This window comes from Alosa pseudoharengus, unplaced genomic scaffold (genome assembly GCF_046254945.1).
Source record: "Alosa pseudoharengus isolate Yale_2024_CS ecotype anadromous, Long Island Sound unplaced genomic scaffold, YU_APseudo_1.1 YU_APseudo_1.1_scf_10, whole genome shotgun sequence".
In the NCBI taxonomy this organism is placed as follows: domain Eukaryota; kingdom Metazoa; phylum Chordata; class Actinopteri; order Clupeiformes; family Clupeidae; genus Alosa; species Alosa pseudoharengus.
Genome location: NW_027468565.1, coordinates 36,682,267 through 36,703,175, shown reverse-complemented (window position 1 = coordinate 36,703,175; position 20,909 = coordinate 36,682,267). Strand labels below are relative to the sequence as shown.

General features: G+C 40.0%; 2 protein-coding genes across 2 annotated transcripts; both read right to left on the bottom strand.

Moving 5' to 3' along the window:
• Nucleotides 1-5,578: 5,578 nt before the first annotated feature.
• Nucleotides 5,579-10,729, bottom strand: LOC143106981 (troponin I, fast skeletal muscle-like). Its single transcript, XM_076271454.1, has 8 exons — nt 9,952-10,729; nt 7,893-7,925; nt 7,757-7,796; nt 7,526-7,654; nt 7,341-7,430; nt 7,073-7,249; nt 6,850-6,964; nt 5,579-5,852 (listed from the first exon to the last, which is right to left on the bottom strand). The coding sequence occupies exons 2-7, from the start codon at nt 7,898-7,900 to the stop codon at nt 6,872-6,874; spliced, it is 537 nt and encodes a 178-aa protein (XP_076127569.1). The 5' UTR covers nt 7,901-7,925; nt 9,952-10,729; the 3' UTR covers nt 5,579-5,852; nt 6,850-6,871.
• Nucleotides 10,730-10,794: 65 nt separating this feature from the next.
• Nucleotides 10,795-16,023, bottom strand: LOC143106997 (troponin I, fast skeletal muscle-like). The gene is made up of 8 exons (XM_076271456.1): nt 15,942-16,023; nt 14,488-14,520; nt 14,361-14,397; nt 14,047-14,175; nt 11,866-11,955; nt 11,605-11,778; nt 11,389-11,490; nt 10,795-11,094 (listed from the first exon to the last, which is right to left on the bottom strand). The coding sequence occupies exons 2-7, from the start codon at nt 14,493-14,495 to the stop codon at nt 11,398-11,400; spliced, it is 531 nt and encodes a 176-aa protein (XP_076127571.1). The 5' UTR covers nt 14,496-14,520; nt 15,942-16,023; the 3' UTR covers nt 10,795-11,094; nt 11,389-11,397.
• Between the last annotated feature and the right edge of the window lie 4,886 nt (nt 16,024-20,909).

Here is a 20,909-nt window from a genome sequence, read left to right as displayed (position 1 = left end):
CTCCAGCCACGCGACAGAGACCACAGAAGGAACCGGTCCACTAAACGAGCCGAGGGCAAGCCGAGACCAAGGACGAGCCGAGGGCATGCCGAGACCAGACGAAGGAGATGAGAGACGAGAGTCAGGACGGACGTGTGAGGTCTCTGGCTCTACGCAACCTCATCTGTTTCAGTCTGTTTACAGGCCTAAAAGGGGGCAGAGGTGGGATGTGTGTGTGTGTGTGGGGGGGGGGGGGTTTACACCAGCCTCCAGGTTTATAGCATGTAAGCAGGCCTCTGCGCCCTGACAGCCTAATGCCCCAATAATCCCTCCCTGGCTAAAGGAATTTACTGCGCCAGAGGTCATTAACCTGAATATGTGTGTTTAGGCCTAGGGTAGGAGTGTGGCAGTATGCAGACTCATGATGAGAACCTCTGGCTTGGTTTTTGCTTGGTGAGGTGATTGGTTAGGATATTCTAAAAGGATAGGAATACGATACGATAGGAATATTTTAGGTTAAAATACGAAGTCTAACTGGTAACTTTGATGGTCTTAAAAGAAAACATGCTCTAGGAACCCAAACTTTTGTTTCACTGTTACTCATCATTAAAACATGCATTTGATTTGTTTTTGTATGAGTGTGTGTGTGTGTGAGGGGGGGGGGGGTGGGGGGGGGGATTAATAGAGCTAAACAGAGCTCCCACAGTGTTGTGGAATTAATTTATTGTGCTGGACAATGTAATGGATTACAAGATCATATGTTGACTGATGAGGGACACCGTTTTAGGGGATGGGCCAGACATGCCAGATGTAAGCACACAGATCACCATAGACAGAGAGGGGAGTTTCCCATTCTTTGTTAACAGAGTGAAGGTATGCAAGTAAACAGACACTGACAGAGAGTTTTAATAAACTGTTATGAAAATAATCTCATATCAGCTTTGACGTGGATGCTCTCTGGATAGTATGAGTCATGTTTGGTGGAAACTGTCTCAAACAAAACCTCCCTCTGTGCTTTGTTTGTTCTTGCAACCTTAACATGCCGTCCCTTAAACAGCAGTTATAACTGTGACTCCCTTTGTAGGATACAATTCTCTCAATAGGCCTAAAGGAATGTAACAAGCCTAACACCCTTGAGTGACTATCGACTACAGAGAAACAATCAGGGAGGGAAGAACCAATGTTCAGGGAAGGTAAATATGTCATTTTTTCAGTCGCCGAGAGTTTTTTCTTCTTGAAAAAAAAAAGTGCACAGCATCAAAGGTTTCCACTAAATCCTACGAATTGCTGTGTGGATGAAAAAACTAATCCATTATGCCATTCTTCTAGTCCGCTGAACTAGTTTGCTCTCTGCCAAGAGCAAACAGCAGTGTACGTGTCAAACAGCACCACCAAGCACCAAACTCCACCTGAACGATGACGCCCAACGTGCACACACATCACACTTTATAAATGCTCTCATACACTACTATGGTGATGTCAATGGCAAAACCGTTGAGTCCGCTTTAGATTTAGATATTTTCCATTTTGACAAACCGTATCATTACATCTCAAATGGATCATGCTTATGGGAGACAGGGACACAGATCTGTTATGGGTCAAGTTGTCAAAAGTAAGTTATCTCGCTGAAGGAAATGTCACACCTCTTGAGTTCAGTATGGGTTGGCTTCACATCAAAATCACCAAACTCATAATCAATCATAGTCAGTCTGTTCTGGAGTGTGCTTTTTCAGGAATGCCACAGAGGCCCGACATATGCAGTGTGTTGCAGCACACTCACTCACACAGGCCGGCCAAAGTTTGAGATGAAATATACCTTTTCCCATGGAACAGGGCACGCACATCATGAGCTAACATATGGAGCTCTGGGTGATACACACATAAGTATCCCACAAGTAAGGCCCTCTGTGGCGGCGTGCTTAATTAACAGCAACATCAAATCTAGAGCGTGGGAGGTCTGCACATGTTTGCACCACAAAGAGCCACTCAGAGTGGCTCTCAGCAACATGTCAGCAGCAACACCAATTATCCTGCCATTGACTCTTCTTGTGTGTATATCGTGGGCCAGAGTTTCAAACATTTTCCTCTGGCATAGGCCAAAGTAAGTAAGTGAGTAAGTAGAATTTTAGTTGTATTCAGTGGAGCCATTTGTTTTGCAGCAATGACACTTGATAACACAATAACAGCCTTGCAGATCTCCTGTGTGACGGCTCCCTCTGCTGGCTATAATGGATGCACACATTCAATAAATAGATGTTTGGTTAATCAAATTGGTGAAAAAAAACACTAAATATACTAAATATAAACACTACAGAGAAATGTAAAACCAATCCAAATTCTGTCTACATCTGATATGAGAGCAGTCTCCCTGACAGGCATTGGGGCACATTGGGGGATGTCAACAATGATTTATTGGTCCGAGCATGCTTGTCTTCTGAAGGGGCACTTTCTCAGGGGCCTGTGCTGCTGGGAACTGACTGTCCCTTAGGCCCCACCAGTTGCCCTGGCCTGTCTGAAGTGAGATTGCCCATAACCCAACATTCTCAGGACCAAGATAATTACACACAGGCTGCTAGAATCTAAAAACACATATACAAGTAAACACGAAGGTTCATACAAGCTGCACAAATCAACTTGTACATGTGCATACACTCATGCACACACATGCATGCCGACACGGCAGGAGCACATGCACATACTCGGAAACTGCTATGAGCTCACTCGGTCTGGGGCAGTTAAAGATCTGAACTGGGGTCAAGAATGTCCTCTGGCTTAATCCCACACATCCTGTGCACTCTGCACCTCTGCCGAGCCAATGGTTCTGGGACTATAGTTCCACTCTGTAGCCACTAGGGTATGTAGTTGTGCAAGTTATGCTCCCGTGTGGTGGCAGACAGTGGGAGAGATTTGAGCCGGATCTGTGTTGGGTCAGGCGTTGCAGCTGATCCAGCCCAACAGCTATTTGGGCTGACATAAGAATTGAGGGGAGCCTGTATACCTTGATAAATTATACTGCAAGTGCAGTTATTTCACACAGTACAAGACTTTAGCGCAACACTGCTCCCTTGTCTGTTTCTAACTCTTACACTGTACATTCATGCCTGCTGATCACTCTAAACTGTTGATTCAGCCATAACTCCAGGGCTGAGAAGGTCAGTAAAACACACTTTGGGTTGCTAATATGACCTCATCTGGGATTAATGTGCTACTCAATTCACAGTCTTGCAAGCCACATAGCTGAATACTCTCTGGGATGAACGATTACAGACATGACTACACTGCATTTGCATGATGCAGGGAAGTTTCACAAATTTAGTGATAATGCTTGCCAATGATAATTGCTGCTGTGCAAAATGTTGACTAAAACCTCGCTGTTGCTCCTGCAAAAAAGTGCATATGTACATTGACTTTGCTGACGTGTCTCAGCTGGTTTTGGGTTCTCAACAGAAAGGCGTGAACCAATCCAGGCCACACCTGAATATGGTAAGAAAGTCATAATGGCGGCCTGTTCTGCTTGCCTACTCTCTGACGTCCCATCTCAGAGGGAGACAGAAAGACAGAGGACCCTGACAGTAACTGCCTCTGAAACAGATCTTCCTCAGATCATGCTCAGATCCTTAGGCTACAATCTGGGGGAAATGTGTGTCTTACGGGGGACGCGTAAGCGTTGGGCATGGTAATATTTTTGCCATGTGTTCAATATGTTTAGCCAGTTACTCAGCATCTGTGTTTGCAGAATTACTTTTTGGGTCTATTTTCAGAAGTGAGCCACCGATCCATTTTAATGCATCACACAGGGGTCGTAGCAAGCCAGCTGTTGTTTTACCTCATAAAAGGCAAAGTTGGCCCACTAACACCTATCTGCTAGCCAGCTGGTTCAGGCCGTGTTTTCTCACACATGTACGTGTATGGTAACCATGACTTCACTCATCATGGAATGCACAACATTAACACAACCTTGTGAACTGGCACACAAGATGTGATTAACACATTTTAAAAGTGTGATTTTATTTCACTTTGACTCACTATAGAAGATCCTTAAGTCTCCATTATATGCCAACCATTTGCCATGCTTAATTTTAATCATATGCTTGGGCAACACATGGCAAATTAATGTTGCATTCTATTAATACAACAAAAACAACTCAACAAACCCTAATCAAACCAACAGAAGTTACATTAATATGACTAATGCCATATCAATTTCACCCAGGCCAGCTGGCCCTGTTGGACGGCAGCAGAGACCCACACATGGTCTGGAACTGGCCGCGGGCACCCCGGAAGAATGCCCGTCTTACAGCTGCGGCCTTGAAGACGTCTTGGGGCTCCAAAGATAGCCGGGTGTCCGCTTGCAAAGAGCACTAGCACTACAGGGTCGGAGGACATTTATATTTAGCAAGACGACTGCTTGGGCTGCCTCTATTTGAGCGCCCTGGTGTAACTTAAGACGGGTGCCGTGTCTTCAAACGGGCCATTAGAAGAGAGAGCATAGCCAAATAAGGGCCAAGAGTTCACACAGTCCGCGGGACGGAGGGGTAGGGGGTTTTACTGGAGCAGCGCTGAGAAGAAGCAGACCACCCAAATGGCCACGAGTGGGCGATGCTGCAACACTTTTGAAGAGATGTCACAGTCAAGACAAACAGATTTAACTAAAAACGTTCTGTCGTTTTAAATGGATGTGGGGGGAATGAAGAAGCAATGTTTTTCAAATGAGATTTCTGTGAAAATATTTTGTCAGATGAGTGGAATATTTTAAAACAAATAGATTTATTAAAAACCTTGTGTAATATTACCATAATTATTACATCAGTAAGGGTTTAATATAATAGGAGAAAAAAACATTCAAAGCAAATCAGTCTTGGCCTTTTGGTATTTTTGTCATTCAATAAAGTGCCACTATTCCAAAGTCTCTGATGTTCCTAAGTGTGCTATCTGCAGCTGTTGGGAAACCCTTTTGAGAGAGCATGTGTTAGGGTGAGTGTTAAGACTCCAGAGGGGTTGACTATAGACCAGTGAGGTTGCACATAGCAAGGAAGCACTGTAGGCAAAACTATACAACATTTTGCCGTTTCTTTCACAGTTTTACAGTTCCTTTATGTCTAGATGATGGTCAAGATGTATAGGAGCTTTTGAAGTAAACTGGCACAACTGGGGGTGGAGATGCGGGAAGTTAGAAAGTAAGACATTGTGTAGTAGGTAAGGAAAGATCATGGTTCATACTAATTTAATAACAGATTATAAAATGCAAGATAAAAGATATCCGCACACTGACTTACATGCGGACATCTTTTCTCTTGTTTTTCTTAGTATCCGGCAGCTGTTGAGATATATAGATGTGCGTGCATTCCTACACTTTGTCAGGGATTATAAAAAACAGCATCGATACAATTGCTGAACTGAAGATGCAGGCCTGGTGTTCACACATAAAAACACCTGCAGATAGATACTCACGCTCACATTACTCCCCCCCCCCACCCTCCCTCAGTCTGACACACACACACACACACCTTGTATAGATTGTGTACCATGTGTAAATAATGAGGAATAATAAATTGAAGTGAGGAAAGCTACAGTTTATACCATGTTTTCATTTATTTGGACAAATGCACTATATTGTACAGCATTAAATCAACAGTTCTGAAATACTGAATAGAATAGATAACACACACTTTGTACATTAATATGGATTGTGTGTTCTAGCCTATGAAACAGAATGAAAAAAGACATGTGGATTGTTTTAAGGTGGATTGGATTATAGTAAAAAATAGCCTTAATAATTAGGAGCTTTTCAGAGAAGCTCCAGTTAAATTCCTTTAAACATCATCCTTCTTCTGTCAATGCCATGTCACCAGTGCTCTTGAAGAGACCACAATCTGAATTCAGAGGAAGACAACAAAATTTTTAAAATTTAATTTACATTTAAATTTTCCACAGCGATTGCATATCATCAGTTACTAAGCAATGCTATATTGTCAATTATTAACAAGGGGACAGGATACTCTAAACATTTTTCTGCATAACACTGGCTATAGCACCAGATAGGGGGGAATATTACACTATTTTTATTATCAGACATATGTTATTATTTGACAAAAATGTTAGGATAATATAATAATATAATAAATATAGTTTATTGTAAGATTGTGGAATAAAAACTATTTTTTCCAACTTTTCATTTATTTGGAGGACACTTTTATGCAAGGACATTTACAAATGTGTTAAAAATATAAGTCAAACTGCTGTCTCCTGTACTCCTATTATAAAGTGTCAGTGTCAGCTTGTCTGGGAAGGACGTTTGGTTCTAACTGACCATCAAGGTAGGACAGGCATCCCTCTAAGGTCAGCCATGGCGACTGGTAGTGACCATTAAAGCAACTATTAATTTTGAAGTGTTAACCTACCAGTGGATGGACTAGGGATGCATGTTAGAAACAGAAAAAAAGTCCCAAATAGTATCCGTTGGATATCAGAGGCATAATTAGTCACACACTAACAAAATACTTTTGACCCAAAGAATAGTCCCAAATAGTATCCGTTGGATATCAGAGGCATAATTAGTCACACACTAACAAAATACTTTTGACCCAAAGAATAGTCCCAAATAGTATCCGTTGGATATCAGAGGCATAATTAGTCACACACTAACAAAATACTGTTGACTGTAGTCCAGGACTGTCGTAATTCATGTAATTGTTATGGTATTGTAGCTGCAATTAGAAGAGTTCAGAAATATGTGTGACATACATATGCATTTAGTACCTTTGCCAAGTGTGTGACATACATATGCATTTAGTACCTTTGCCAAGTGTGTGACATACATATGCATTTAGTACCTTTGCCAAGTGTGTGACATACATATGCATTTAGTACCTTTGCCAAGTGCCAAGGAAATTTACGCCTCAGCGCCCTCAAACCTCCTCTTCCTGCCGTCCATGCCAGCCTTGTCCTCAACGTTCTTACGCCAGTCACCAACAGTATCTCCAGACTAGAGGATTTTCACATAAAGCAGAATTCATTTCCCCCTCATTCTTCCCCCTCCACTTTTTCCATTCCAATAGTTTTACAACTTGATGCAACTAATAGGTTTATTTACCTCATCTTTGACTTCTTTTTTGACTTGCTTCAGGTTGGCTCTCAGGTCCAAGTTCACCTTGTGCTTGGAGCCCAACAGAGCCTGAAGCATCTGATCTGCAGACATACGTACTTTCCTCAGAGCTGGCTTCTTGAACTTGCCCTTCAGGTCAACCACTTTGAGCTTCAGATCATCAATCTGCGTCATGAGAAAGTATGTGTCAATCAACCAACATAACCTCTGGTGAGATTTTAAATAATGGTCATTTGGTAATTCCAACCCATTTTACCTCCTTGTTGGTCTTGGCAACCTTGGCCTCTGTGTCATACCTCTCCTCATCAACCTTCTCAATGGTCTGGTGGATCTTCCTGACCAACAGCTGTCAAAAATAACACCAGGCCTCAATTTAGTCAACAGAGAAGCCAAGCCATAGAGGTCTAAATGGACTTAAACATGTTCTATAGTGCAATGTACCTGCAGTTCCTCCATGGATCCTGGCAGACTCAGGGAAGGGCAGTTTTGGGCCATGTATTCCTCCTTTGCCTCAGCCAGCTGCTGGGTCTCTGCCTCCAGTATGCCCTGAGCAATCTGGAGCAGCAAGCTCTTTAAGGAAAGCGGAGAGGAGGAATTACTATCACAGACTTGGATAAATGGGTAGAGAGATTCTCAAAGAAGTTCAGAAGTTAATGTGTTGCTCTTGCCTACCTTCAGATAATTCTTGCGGGATGAGGTCATCTTTTTGCTACTGAGGTAAACATAAACAGCACAGTAGAGAATACAGATTAAATTGTCTCCAAATCAAAGTCAATATTGAATGAATTCTTATTCACGTCATACTTACTCAGACATCTTGGCTGGTTTTGGATCTCACAGCCTGTGTAACGAAAGGAAAAAAAAAACATCATGTCATTTACAAAGTGGGATTTGAAGTTTCATTTTAAGCTAAACTACTGCTTTTTTGCAGACTTGCTTTTTAGACACCTGTCTCATTCCATCAGTCCACTGAGGGGAAACCCTATCCATTTACTGTGGGGTGTTCTCACTGGGGAGAGGCGTGCACTCTGCACCCTGCACCTAAATTTGGATGAGTTGGGTCAGGTGTCACGCCTTCCATCTGCTAATTTACGACACATTCCGTTTTAGAATGTCATTAACACCTGAAATCCTAGGCCAGGCATGCATCTTTGGCCGGGTTGAGAAGAGATCACTTGAAAGGCCCACTAAAATAAGACCGTATCATTCAATCAGTGGAGGACAAATCATTACAGACACATACTACAAATGTGTTGTGTAGAGTTTTTTTTGTTGTTAAAATCTATACAATTCTGGAACCATGGCCTCTGTACAAGAGCAACATACCAGAGTCCAAAAGCTGAGCGTAAAAACTGAAGCTGGTTTAAATTGATCAATCAATGATGAGCCAATCAATCAACCAGTCAACCAATCAATCAATTGATCGATCAATCAATCAACCAATCAATCAATCAATCAGTCATAATCATCTTTGTCAATTGTTTATCAATTATACAATGATAAATATACAGTGAGGCTCATATGTTTTTGAACCATGCTAAAGTTGAATATAAGAGAATATAAATAGGAGAGGAATATAAATAGCCTGGTCCTACCAGACTCTCATACATTTCATAATGTACAGAGAGTCTGGCCACTTTCCATTGCCAAGCGTTAACTTCCTTGAAGGCGAGTACTCTGTTGAAGTTTAAAACTATTGGATCTGCCCAGAGCCACTCTGGATCTGCCATAACCAATCCCTAACGTTTGGTCGTGACGTATGTCTGGCTCAAACTAGCGCACGACCTCAACGTCATCGTTCTCAGCCACTCCCTCTGTTTGCTGATTGGACCTGCAGATTTTTGCAGGAGAAAACCCGCGAATATACCGCAGACCCAGACGACGTACTGAAGGGAAATGAAAATTGAGCGGAAGTACGTAGGAGGGCGGAGCCAGGCTAGAATGTAAAATCATCTTTTGGAAATTGATCTTAATGCCTTAAGTAAAAAAATGAGGAAATATCCAACCTTTAAGGATCCGATTGTCTTTGTTAATGAATAAAGTATCGTAAATAAATAAATGTTCTTCCTTAAAATACAGAGGTCATAAGTATTCACATTTGCCTTTGGAGTTGAAATAGCTCCACATCATCACATACCCTTCACCATATCTCACAATTGGCATTGGCTTTCCCTAAGATCATCTCTCAATGCAAATCAAACCAGCTATTAGGCTAACTGAAATAAAACCATGCCAATCTCTAGGCATGGTAAAGGGTATGTGATGATGTGGGGCTATTGTAATTCCAAAGGCCAAGGAAACTGTATAATTATCAGGATGCATAGTATCCTGGATCCTTGAAATTATTGGCCTTTAAAATTAAAATCTGCCTGCTTCTATGGGAATTTAACATAGGGGTGCAAATACTTATGACCCCTGTATTTTAAGGAAGAACATTATTCATTTACAAAGAAAATTGGTGGCCTTAAAGGTTTTATTATTTACAGTAAGGCATTAAGATTAATTTCCAAAATATGTTTTTATATTCCTCTTTTTAGTCAACTTTAGAATGGGTTCAAAAACGTATGAGCCTCACTGTATATGAACACATGTTCGAAGCACCATCAAAACAGATGCCTAAAATACTTTAGATTAGAAGTGTCTGAAGGACTATGAATGTGAGAGCAAAAAAAGTCCATGAAAAAAGATCCATGCCAGGGAAAAGTGTAAAATCATGTTTCCAACTACAGATCAGAAATACAGCGATGTGTTGAATTACATGCAGATAGTCATAACGGGATTGACATTAAAATCAATGCAATACAATAGTGCCTGATCATGTTACAGAACAGTTAGAAAAGGCAAAAACAGACAGTGGAGGATCTCACCTATGAGATGAAGTGAAGAGGCTGGAAACACTCGGATGAAGACTTGGCAAAGACTGGCCGGCCATGCAACAGGGACAATGGGATTTTATAGCAGGGCCTTTGACGGCTCAGCACAAAGTCAGGGACCTCTTTATGGAAGCAGGGATTCCTTCAGACCAATGGGACGGTGAGTTCCTTAAATACCTCCAGGCCTTCTTCCCAGACATTTCCCATTCTTTTAAGCGTCCCCCAAATATAGGTTCTTGGGTCAAAGGGCATTTCTAACAAAGGAGATCAATGTTTAGTACAGTATCCTTGGCTTAAAGTCAATAGGCTATTATAAAGGAGGCAGAAATTCATGTACACTTTACGTGGCTGTCTTGACGCATTACATTTACAATAATGATTGATACATCCAAGGATAATTTGAAATCTTACACTGACCTTTAACATTTAGGAAAAGAAAATGAGTCAAACTTACCATTCAGAGCGGTCGGAGTAGCCACGAAACTCCTGCCATCTCATACATGTATTCTCTCCTGAAATGCTTTTCAATTTATCTAATTACAATAACGCACAAGCCTGTCTGTCTGGGTGAAAAGGAAGTGACATGTGACACAAGTAATATGTTGAAGGGGGCAAAAGAGTGTAGTGACCTCCTGTGGTCACGTTTAATAGATATGACCCTATTCTGAGGACACCAAACTCTCCAATGACTCATTACTACCCACAGATGACCTCCATTCATGAATGAATTTCATGTTGAAAGAATGAATGAATGAATGAATGGAGGAATGAATGAGTGAGGGTGTGAGAGTGAATTAGAAAAAAAACAACAACAACATGAAAACAATATTACGGAGATAACTTAATTAACTTTATAAGACTTTTTATTATAAGATCATGATAAGCTATGAATGTGTTATGGTCATTAATGCAGTGAGGACAATGAAAGTTGAAGCAGTTCATAACCTCCAACTACAGTTTGTGATGAGACAAACTCCGACGACTAAGACTGTGTGTACAATACATGTTCTTTCAAGACACCTCTGAAGGGAAAAAAGTCCAGGAAATGTATGTCTCAATGCCCTCAAACATCTTCTTCCTGCCACCCATGCCAGCCTTGTCCTCAACATTCTTACGCCAGTCGCCAACATCTGCAGTCTGGGAAGATATGAGAGTCAGATATTATTTGGTGCCATCAAAGGACTTTAAAAACTCCTCCCTGGTTCAGTTTCTGTTTTGTATACACCTCTTCCTTTATCTTTGTAATCACATATCAGGGCTATCATCTACCCTCTGGTAGCTAAAGTTTTCAAAATAGATTTGATTTTCAATCAATTATGCCAAATAGACTTCAATGCAGGAAATAATGCTGGCTGCATTTCACCACAAAACTGCGTCTATGTACTTTTCACTGTTTATTTGAATGTTCTAATTTTTCAATCAAAAACTCACCTCTCAAATTTATGCCTCAGCGCCCTCAAACATCTTCTTCCTGCCACCCATGCCAGCCTTGTCCTCAATGTTCTGACGCCAGTCACCAACTTGATCTGCAGCCTATAAATTTCACAAATTATTAATTTGTGTGTGTGTGTGTGTGTGTGTGTGTGTGTGTGTGTGTGTGTGTGTGTGTGTGTGTGTGTGTGTGCTGTATGAACCCCGAACACTCACCTCCACCTTGACCTCCTTCTTCACCTGCTTCAGGTTGGCTCTCAGATCCAAGTTCACCTTGTGCTTGGAGCCCAGCAGAGCCTGAAGCATCTGATCGGCAGACATACGTACTTTCTTCAAAGCTGGCTTCTTCATACCTTTCAATTCTATTACCTTGATCCTCAGGTCTTCAACCTGTTAACAGTAGTATTGATATCATACATTTGGTAACCTGCTAACACATTTTATGATTATTGATCATGAATTGAATAAAATAAATACCTCTGTGGTTCCCTTGGTCAACTTAGATTGCAGGTCATATCTCTCCTCGTCAATCCTGTCAATGGTCTGATGAAGCTTCTTGCATAAATCCTATGGCAGTGAAATATGAAACAATTGTTTAGCTTAGAAATGCTAGTGCAACACTCATGACAGCCTCATGAATCATGCCTGTCAACAGATTTTGTACAGAAAAATAATAATAAGATGGAAATGAAAGGGAAACTATTAGCCTCACAAATATCAGCATTTTCCCCATCGAACACACTACTGATGTCTCTAAGTTATATGTAGCATATATGGCCACCATATCTGAGGAAACTCATTAGCCTAACTGATTAGCTTAAACTCATTAGCCTAACTGATTTAATAGTGGAACCGTCCTTAATAAATTGTTGCCTGGATTTTTCTTTGGAATGTCAACACTGGGCAAACAAGATAGTGTGCATTTCCAGCCAGCTGTTTAACATTGCCCATAGTTGGCCCCAGCTGCGGCACAACTGGCTGGAGCACCTGCACCGTACGCCGGCGACCCGGGTTCGATTCCCGCCCCGTGGTCCTTTCCGAATCCCACCCCGACTCTCTCTCCCACTCACTTCCTGCCATTCTTCACTATCCTGTCAATTAAAGGCATAAAAGCCCAAAAAATATACTTAAAAAAATAAATAAAAAAAAAACATAGTTAAAGGATGGGGAGACGTAGGGAAATGGTCATTGACCATAGTTAAAGGATGGGGGACGGTCATTGACCATATAGTTAAAGGATGGGGGACGGTCATTGACCATAGTTAAAGGATGGGGGACGGTCATTGAACACTGTCTCCCTCTACCAGTGTGGTTGGTTGCTCAATTGGTTTGCTAGCTATTGATTTTGTTCATTAGCCTACATGAACTAACAAACATGAACAACAAAACCTACCATTTCTTAAACAACAAAGCCTACCATTTCTTAAATTGTATTGAATGGGTACATAGCCTTAACCAAACATAGCCGTAGCACATGAAGTAATGGCAAGAAAAACATTAGGGTCAAGAGTTCAGCTACCCACCCCCATTAGGTTGGGTAGCACTAATAACTCAATTTAAGCAAAAAGCAAAAAAGCAAAAAGCAAATCTGTAAGATATTTTGGTGGTGAAACGCATGTTTTGTTTAGGCTGTATATCTTTATGTTGCTTCCCATGCGCAGACTGAAAACTACCTTTCAGTTGGGTTATACATCAAAGGATATAACTGAATCAAAACTTCTCACTTGGAAGTCATTGAAGATTGATTTTATACAACTGAATTCCATGACATATGTTACATCAGCTTTTGAAGAGTCTATTTCATCCTATTATATTTCAAGTTTTGGTTTGGAAAAATAAAGTTGATAGCCTTCTTGCAATATGTAAATAAAAACATTTGACCTGTCGCTAAGCCCCGACCCCCATTGTTACCGTGTGAAAACTCGGACAAACAAACCAGACTTGATTAGAAATGCATTGTGGACAATGGCAGCTGACAGTATATGAAAGCAGGCTTTGAGGACGTTTTGATCGATAAAAGGATTTACTTTCCTCCAGAAGCTATCAAAAGGGACGTAATTATGCTATGGAGGGGTGTATTCAAAACTTTAGAATACATACAAGGTGACAAGCAGTTGTGGCGAGTAGCCGTGCAAATCACTGCAAAAACCACTGACGTTAATGCTAGCTAGCTAGCTAGTGGAAGATTGATACTAAGATATGTTAGGTTACGTTAATATTTGATGTAGTAAGAATATAGTAGTTGGTTAATGAGCATTTTTATTTAGGGATTTAACAGGGAACCTGTGCCCACGTTGTTGGCTTAGTAGCCTACATTACGTCGAGCTGTTGCAAACGCGAGAGACGTCCTTTAGGCTACTGTTGATGAAAATATACCCCGTTTTCTAGCCTCTCGGGGTATCAGTATTACACGTCCCCCGTGCAAAACGTTTGACCATGGTTATCTGTCGGGGTTTTTTGAGTTAATAAACTCCATAAATAACCATTAATTTGTCATTTTATGCCTACTCCCTGTTGTTTCCTATGGAGTTGTCCGAGCTGATGTCCGAGTCCCGTTGAGGCTGGACTGTCATTGGCTCATCAGCGTTCTAAGGGTGGCGCTTAGCGACAGGTCAATTAGAAGGTAAGGTCAATACTCCACCCTGCTTGTAGGCCTACCTGGAGTTCCTGCACACCATATGGCAAGCTTAGAGATGGGCAGTGCTCGTCCATGTACCTCTCCCTCTCAGTCACAAGGTCCAGTTTCTCCTGCTTGAGCCTGTCCTGGGCAATCTGGAGCATCAAACTCTGTAAGAGAATCAATGGCACATAGAAATGAGAGAGAGAGAGAGAGAGAGAATGACAGAAATAGAGAATTGAAATAATAAGACAAAGAAGATATTGAAGAAAATTAAGAAAAGGATAAACACTCAGAAGAGACTTAAAAAGTATCTTGAGTCAATTTGCAGTTGCCAGTGCTGGGATCATATTACCTTCAGATGATATCTGCGACTTGAGGACATCTTTTTACTGGGGATTAAGAAACATATGTCTTACTGCCAAAGCAAACAGGGAAAGGCATACTATCTTAAGGGACTATGTGCAATGGGCAATACTTACTCAGCCATTTTGTCAGTTCTGTCTTGTCACAGTCTGTGAAGCATAGAAAGAACCAAAATAAAGGTTTAATTAATTTTGCATCTTGCAACTGTCTCCATCAGAAAAAAAGAACCTCCTTCAAGTATAGCAGGGGACAGTTAGATCTCTAGATCAGTATCTTAAGCTTTCAATTCGCTTACTCATGCTGTAAAACTTTGTTAATGGATGTTGGCTTTGCACAGGAACAGATAATCTCTAGTTAGGTGCTAACACATGTTACTGGCTCTCATGTTTTTAGCTTGTGCTTGAGACTGTATTTAACTGTGGCGACCTTGTTTAAGTCGGTGTGAGGGAGTTTGGAATGGAATCATTTGATCAACAGCGGGTATCATCTGTACAAAGTGACGAGGGGGACACATGATCCAGTCGCTGACTTCTAGACCATTCTTTGGATGGATGAGACACTGGGTAAGGAGGAAGCTAGTCGACTGGCTCAAATATCAAAAATAAATAAGGGACAGTGGGGGACTGTGGAAAGTGAGGGACAGAAGAGTAGCCGTGGAGACAGCTGAGCCTTTTTCAGGAGCATTTTAATACCCTTAACAGTTTTGGCTCCACTTCAGCTGAATTCGCCCTAGGTGCTATGTATGCAATAGTTAATTACTTAATTAATGAACACATACAACATATTCTATAGATTCAGTGTTTTCAATATATAGTTAGGCTTAGTGTTGATGACTTTTTACTGCACTCTCCAACAAATCAGTTAATTTCAAAGGGCTTTCCACACTAAGATGAGTGATTTAGTGAGTATGGTGAACTACATCCACAAACCATTGTAAAATTACTGATACTGAATTGCTTAAATATATGGGAACATCCTTGCATCACAAGAAATATTCAGCAATGATCAGTTATTGTTAAGCCAGACCAATTTGTTCCTCTCGAGGTTCAGGAAATTAATATTAATATACAAGTCTGAAGCCATTCACTTCTGGTTGATAAATTACAGTTTCCAGTGAATATTTTTCTCATGGACATGCATACAAACAAATGCACATACATTATATTTTGAAATATATTTCTGATTCTTTTTTAACCTAGAGGTATTTTCATCACATCCCAAGTTGCTTCATACAGTATATACAACCAACTAGGCAAAGTAACCAGCAATAATACTACAGGGAACAAATGAATGGGTGCCAAATAAATGACCATGTTATATACTGTATGGTTCATTTTAAATATCATGCATATTAGGAAAACAATCATGCCTGAGTCCCCTTTTGTTACCTTAACAAATGTTATAAAGCATATTTGCTCCAGTATAACTGTTCACAACAATCAAAACAATCAATTAGCTCAAAAACCTGAAACATAAGCCTCTATCCATCTTCAGGAAAAGACAAGCAAGACAAACAAGCAATAAATATATCAACCAGCCGTAACACCTAATACAGGATCAGACATCTCACCTCAGAAGAAGAAGCTATAACTCCTGGGTTACACTTGACAGGACGAGGGCAGATGACTGCTACTGGCACTTGTCGATACAGAGATCTAGTATATAAGGCTGGCATTCAATATCCTTCCCTCTTTATGGTAATGAATCCCAAGACAGCGGCCATGCCAGTCCCCAGAAATATCTCTATGCTTAATATAGTCAAAGAAGACAACCAATATCTCCATAAGCCTGTCATATTAGAACAACTTCATGTAAGCTGAAACAAACATTATGATTGGGACGTTCCATAAATCATTGGCACTGACAACTTGCAAAAGCTGACATCCACTTAAAGGGCAGATGTTCGGTGGATTCTAACAAGACATAGCTATAATTAAAAGTGAGTTTCAACAAATGTAGAAATATAGTTTAGCAAGTATGTCCATTGTCATCTTTATTTTATTTTTATTTGTTTATACACATATACTATATATAAATATATGAAGGAATATTGCATTGCTTCATGTCTGCAGTTTTTCTAAGGAGATCTTCTACTTCACCAGCAACAGCCTTTTAGTTTATCAGTATTTTTACTTTAAATTTGCCTTAATGTCCCCTGTGGTGAAATAACAGATGGGAGAGGTAAGTTTTTTTTCTATGAGAATAGGGATATTCTAGTCGAAATGCATGACTTTTATCACTTTATTTGAACTTTGTCCATCTTAAATCATATTGTTTGTTGTACTACCTTCTATTACTACGGTCTGATTAATGTTTAAGTAGAGGTCTACATACGACTACAACTGCTACTGCTACTTACACTGACTGCTACTTACACTACTGTTGTACTAATAGCTATTGTAATAATATTTGTCTCTCAAAAGCTCACAGTCACAAGTAACTGAGCAGAGCCAGCAACACACACCTTGCTTCTTTCTGGAGTAATTTCAGTTGGCTAAGAGGGAAATCGTAATTTAACTAAACTGGGGTAGAGCTCCTTCAATTTGTTTCATAGCATGTTCAAAAATTATACCACAAAGCAAATATTAGACACTCTCAAGAAAAAAGTAACTACGTCTCTGACTGATGTAAGTCTTACATCTTAATGCATGATACATTAGTAACAATTTAACAGAAATTGAATCTTCTAACTGTAGATACTTTTGTTTCTTTCATTTTGCTTTAGAAATGCAATAGAGAGACAGAGGACAGGCAGAAAGCAGGTCAAATGTGAGGAAACAGCTACAAACCATGAAGCAAATCAACAGCTAAATACTAACTAGACTTTTGGCAAATCGATGGGATAGGTTCACTGCTTTCTCCATTTCTGTTACAGTAGTGTTCACTATTGTAAGCAGACACCAGTCCAGTAAACTTGTCATTATACCCATACAGATTGATCCATACGTATTGTTATAATCTGAATTATTTAACGTTAATCATCTAATCATACTCCACTGTGAAGAACTGCAGGGCTGCCAGAAAGTGTTGAAAAATCATTCAACCCCCTGGGTCTACACATGTATCCTGTTACTGACCATAGGGATAGTATATCTCCCTCTATGAAACAGTATCTGGGCGCTGAGAGCTACAGAGATTTAACAAGGCATCTCTTGTTAGGATGACTCCCCTGGTTGAAAACTTTCACATTTCATAAAATGTGTCTGCGCAGGTAACTGAAGCCCTATAATCCCAATGATTGATGATAAGAAAGCTCAATACCTTACTCCTGCTTTAGAGAATGTATTTAAGCAGCTCACTTAAAAAAACAGTATATACTGTGTGTGTGTGTGTCGTGTGTGTGTGTCTGTATTGTAAAAACATTGGCTTAACCTGTTCTAGTAAGCAGCATGTTAGCAGCAATAAATGATTACAATCTAAAGTGAATCAGCCAACTACTTGAAAGGCATGCAGAAACCTTGCATCCATCAAAAACAGCAAATTGGCACTGATGAAGGCTCTGCAGCATGCTAACTGGTGTTTGTTGGGAATATAGCTGGTGAAATTATGCGCTGACAGCTCTACTTACATTTGTGTGTAGGGTTCACAGTCAGACACAGACAAGAAGACATAACTACATAGTTTAGATGAACAAGCGTCTTTCACATGGCCAAATGCCATCAAAACAAACAAACAAACAAACAACACCAAGGGCTGTATTTTGCACTCTGGCGCATGGCGTAAAACTTGTTTTCCACCCGCGCAAAGTTTAATTCGGTATTTTGCACGTTTATTTTTTAAACAATGCGCCCAGGGGTGTGGCAATTAACAACCTAGGGAGGGGCCTGGCGCATTGTCTAAAAATCGCTATTGTACACCTGGTCAGAAGTCTATGGCGAGTTGTTTATATGTTATTTTAAGAGCGCATTGTCAACAGTCATATTGGCAGGTGCACGCACCATCCATCATTCATGAACGCACACCAGCACACTTCCATGCAAAACATTACAAATTGCACGATTACAATGGGAAACATAATAAGATTAAAGACATTACGAAATACTGTACATCTCATGATGAGCAGTTATTCACCATCATTTGCAAATTGGTAATGACGGTTAAAAGTGATTAGGGGAGAGGCGAGAGACACGTATGGAGCACAGCTAAAGACGCACTGTCACGAGATATAAGCAACTCCTCTGCAGGATAAATGTTGTTTTATTCAGTATTCAGTAGTTTTATTCAATATTAGGGTAAGTGTTGCTTTTTCCAGCCTATGTTTTCGATGGTAACCCATTGTCAGTTAATAGTGAAAGTAACTGCATATAACTGTCTTGTCGTTGACTGACACCTTGGTGAAGTTAGTTTCACTTTGCCAATAAGTTCAAATAATAGACGAGTGCAAATGCGTGAAGGCTATGCTAGGTTTTAGTAAAGCATGGTTTAGGAATGACTATTCCATACGGTCTTGCAAGCAGCCTCCTTCAAATGCACCGTTGAATGCCAAAATACCGATGCATTTATTTGACATATCGCGCTTTGCACCGTTAAAGGGAATGACAGATGTCATTCTCATTGGTTTAAATGATGTTACGCCCCAAACACACCCATATGACTGATTAAAAAACCTAGCAACACCTTGTTGCGCCATGCGCTCCACGTTTAATAACGAAACCCCTCCCAATGTGAACTTTTGACGAGTGACGTTGCGCTTTAGAATGTCATGATAGGGCCCCAAGTAGTTGCTTGGAAAAGTACAGCAAACTGTTGCTTAAAAAAGGTTTTGTGAACAAATATCTGTGAACAAACATTGATGGAATAGGAAATCTATGTACTGTATTTGTGTGGCTGCTTGCTTGCTTGTCTGTCCATCAATCTATCCACAAGCAGCAGGCTCTGACTGTAGAAAGGGAAAGTGTGATGAATATCATTATGACCCAGTTAAGCTGAACTGGCCTTATAGTGCACAGTATAGTCTTACACTGATATGAAAGGCAATCTTCCTATCCGTAAATATGAGACGATTATACATCTGTATGTATACAGTATGTCCACTGGACTTTAAGCAGTGTTGGGGGAGCAGTGAACTAAATAGAAACTAGTTATAGCTTCTAATACATTGTCCTATGTTACTATTCTGTCACTATGAGTCACATATTCAGACAGTGTGTTAGGAGTCCATAAACTCTCTAATTTGATCCATACACCAGTAACCTTAGATCAAGACCAGCTAGTTGCTTATCGTTACCTTCCTAAAATAATGGCATAAGTCATTTTTTTTTGCCTGAACCATCATTCAATTTTTTGTTAACTTTTTGTGTTTTCTGAAAAACCTGACCTGTGCCATTATTTTATGAAGGTGACGTTATTAAGGATTTACCAAGAATAAATGATGCTTAGTAGACCTTGTTGTATTAGTAATGTAATAATGGTTATCATGCGTTGATTCTAGTTTCTGGAAGGCAGTTCTCTGACTGATTGATATTGTATTAAAACTGTATAAAAGTTGTCATTCCTTGTATATTTCCATGACTAATGGATTATTTTTTATAAATAGGTTGAACTATTTCTTGTAGTCTTTATATATAACAATATAAAATGCTTTCCTACAGGGTATCTTATGTGTAGTCGTTGTGTGTTAAACACTTACAAACACTTACAATTTGCAGCAACCTTCAAAGTAGCTTCTGCAGCACTGACTGTAAGAAACTTTAGAAAAAAACATCCTTTAAGAGTAAATACAACAATGTCTTACTGAATATGAATGCAGGGTGGCTGACTATCTTTCTCTTGCACTGGCCCTGACCAACTGGAGAGCAGTCACCAGAATCTCCTGTTTAGAGTGATGCAGCTATTGGCATATGGAATCTAACATCTTATCTTGTGCACAACTATACACAACTGAAATAAGAAACACACGTGGGTTCAACGTTCTGCAGCTAGCTCATAAATCTTCATGGCTTAGGACCAAAATACATTTCTGAAATGCTTAACAAACATGCCACTTCTAGATGAAGGAAAGATCAGGTTGTAGTGGCTAGTTTAAAAAAAAACACTAACGATGAAGCAAAATGTACTGTATCTGTTTAGTCACACAACGGAACTTCCCTGAGATCATTACAGATTATTATTAGGCTAGTATTGTTGTTAATGTACAGTAATTGTTTTTAATTACTACTTACTAAATGGATTTAGCTCTAGATCTTAAAATGGATGCCCCCAGTTTCTGAAATGCTGACTCTTAGCAGGGGCTTTAACTTGATACATCTCAGTGTCTGTCCTGCTAGGTGGTATGTTTGAGCAATGCAATAGCAATGCAATAGCAACATTCAAGAACACATGCAAAATCGTAGCCTTAAATTTTTAGACTACAGTTCCTCTCTCATTTTTAAACATCATAATGAGAAATCACAACTGTGGACTACGCTGTAGCCTACATTTTAGTGTCCTTTAGAATGTATTGTTTGATAAGTTTTGTATTCAGTCAGAACCTAATGTCAATGCAAGCAATAGCACATCTATAAGCTTCTAAAATCACTCCCATTAAAACAACATAATG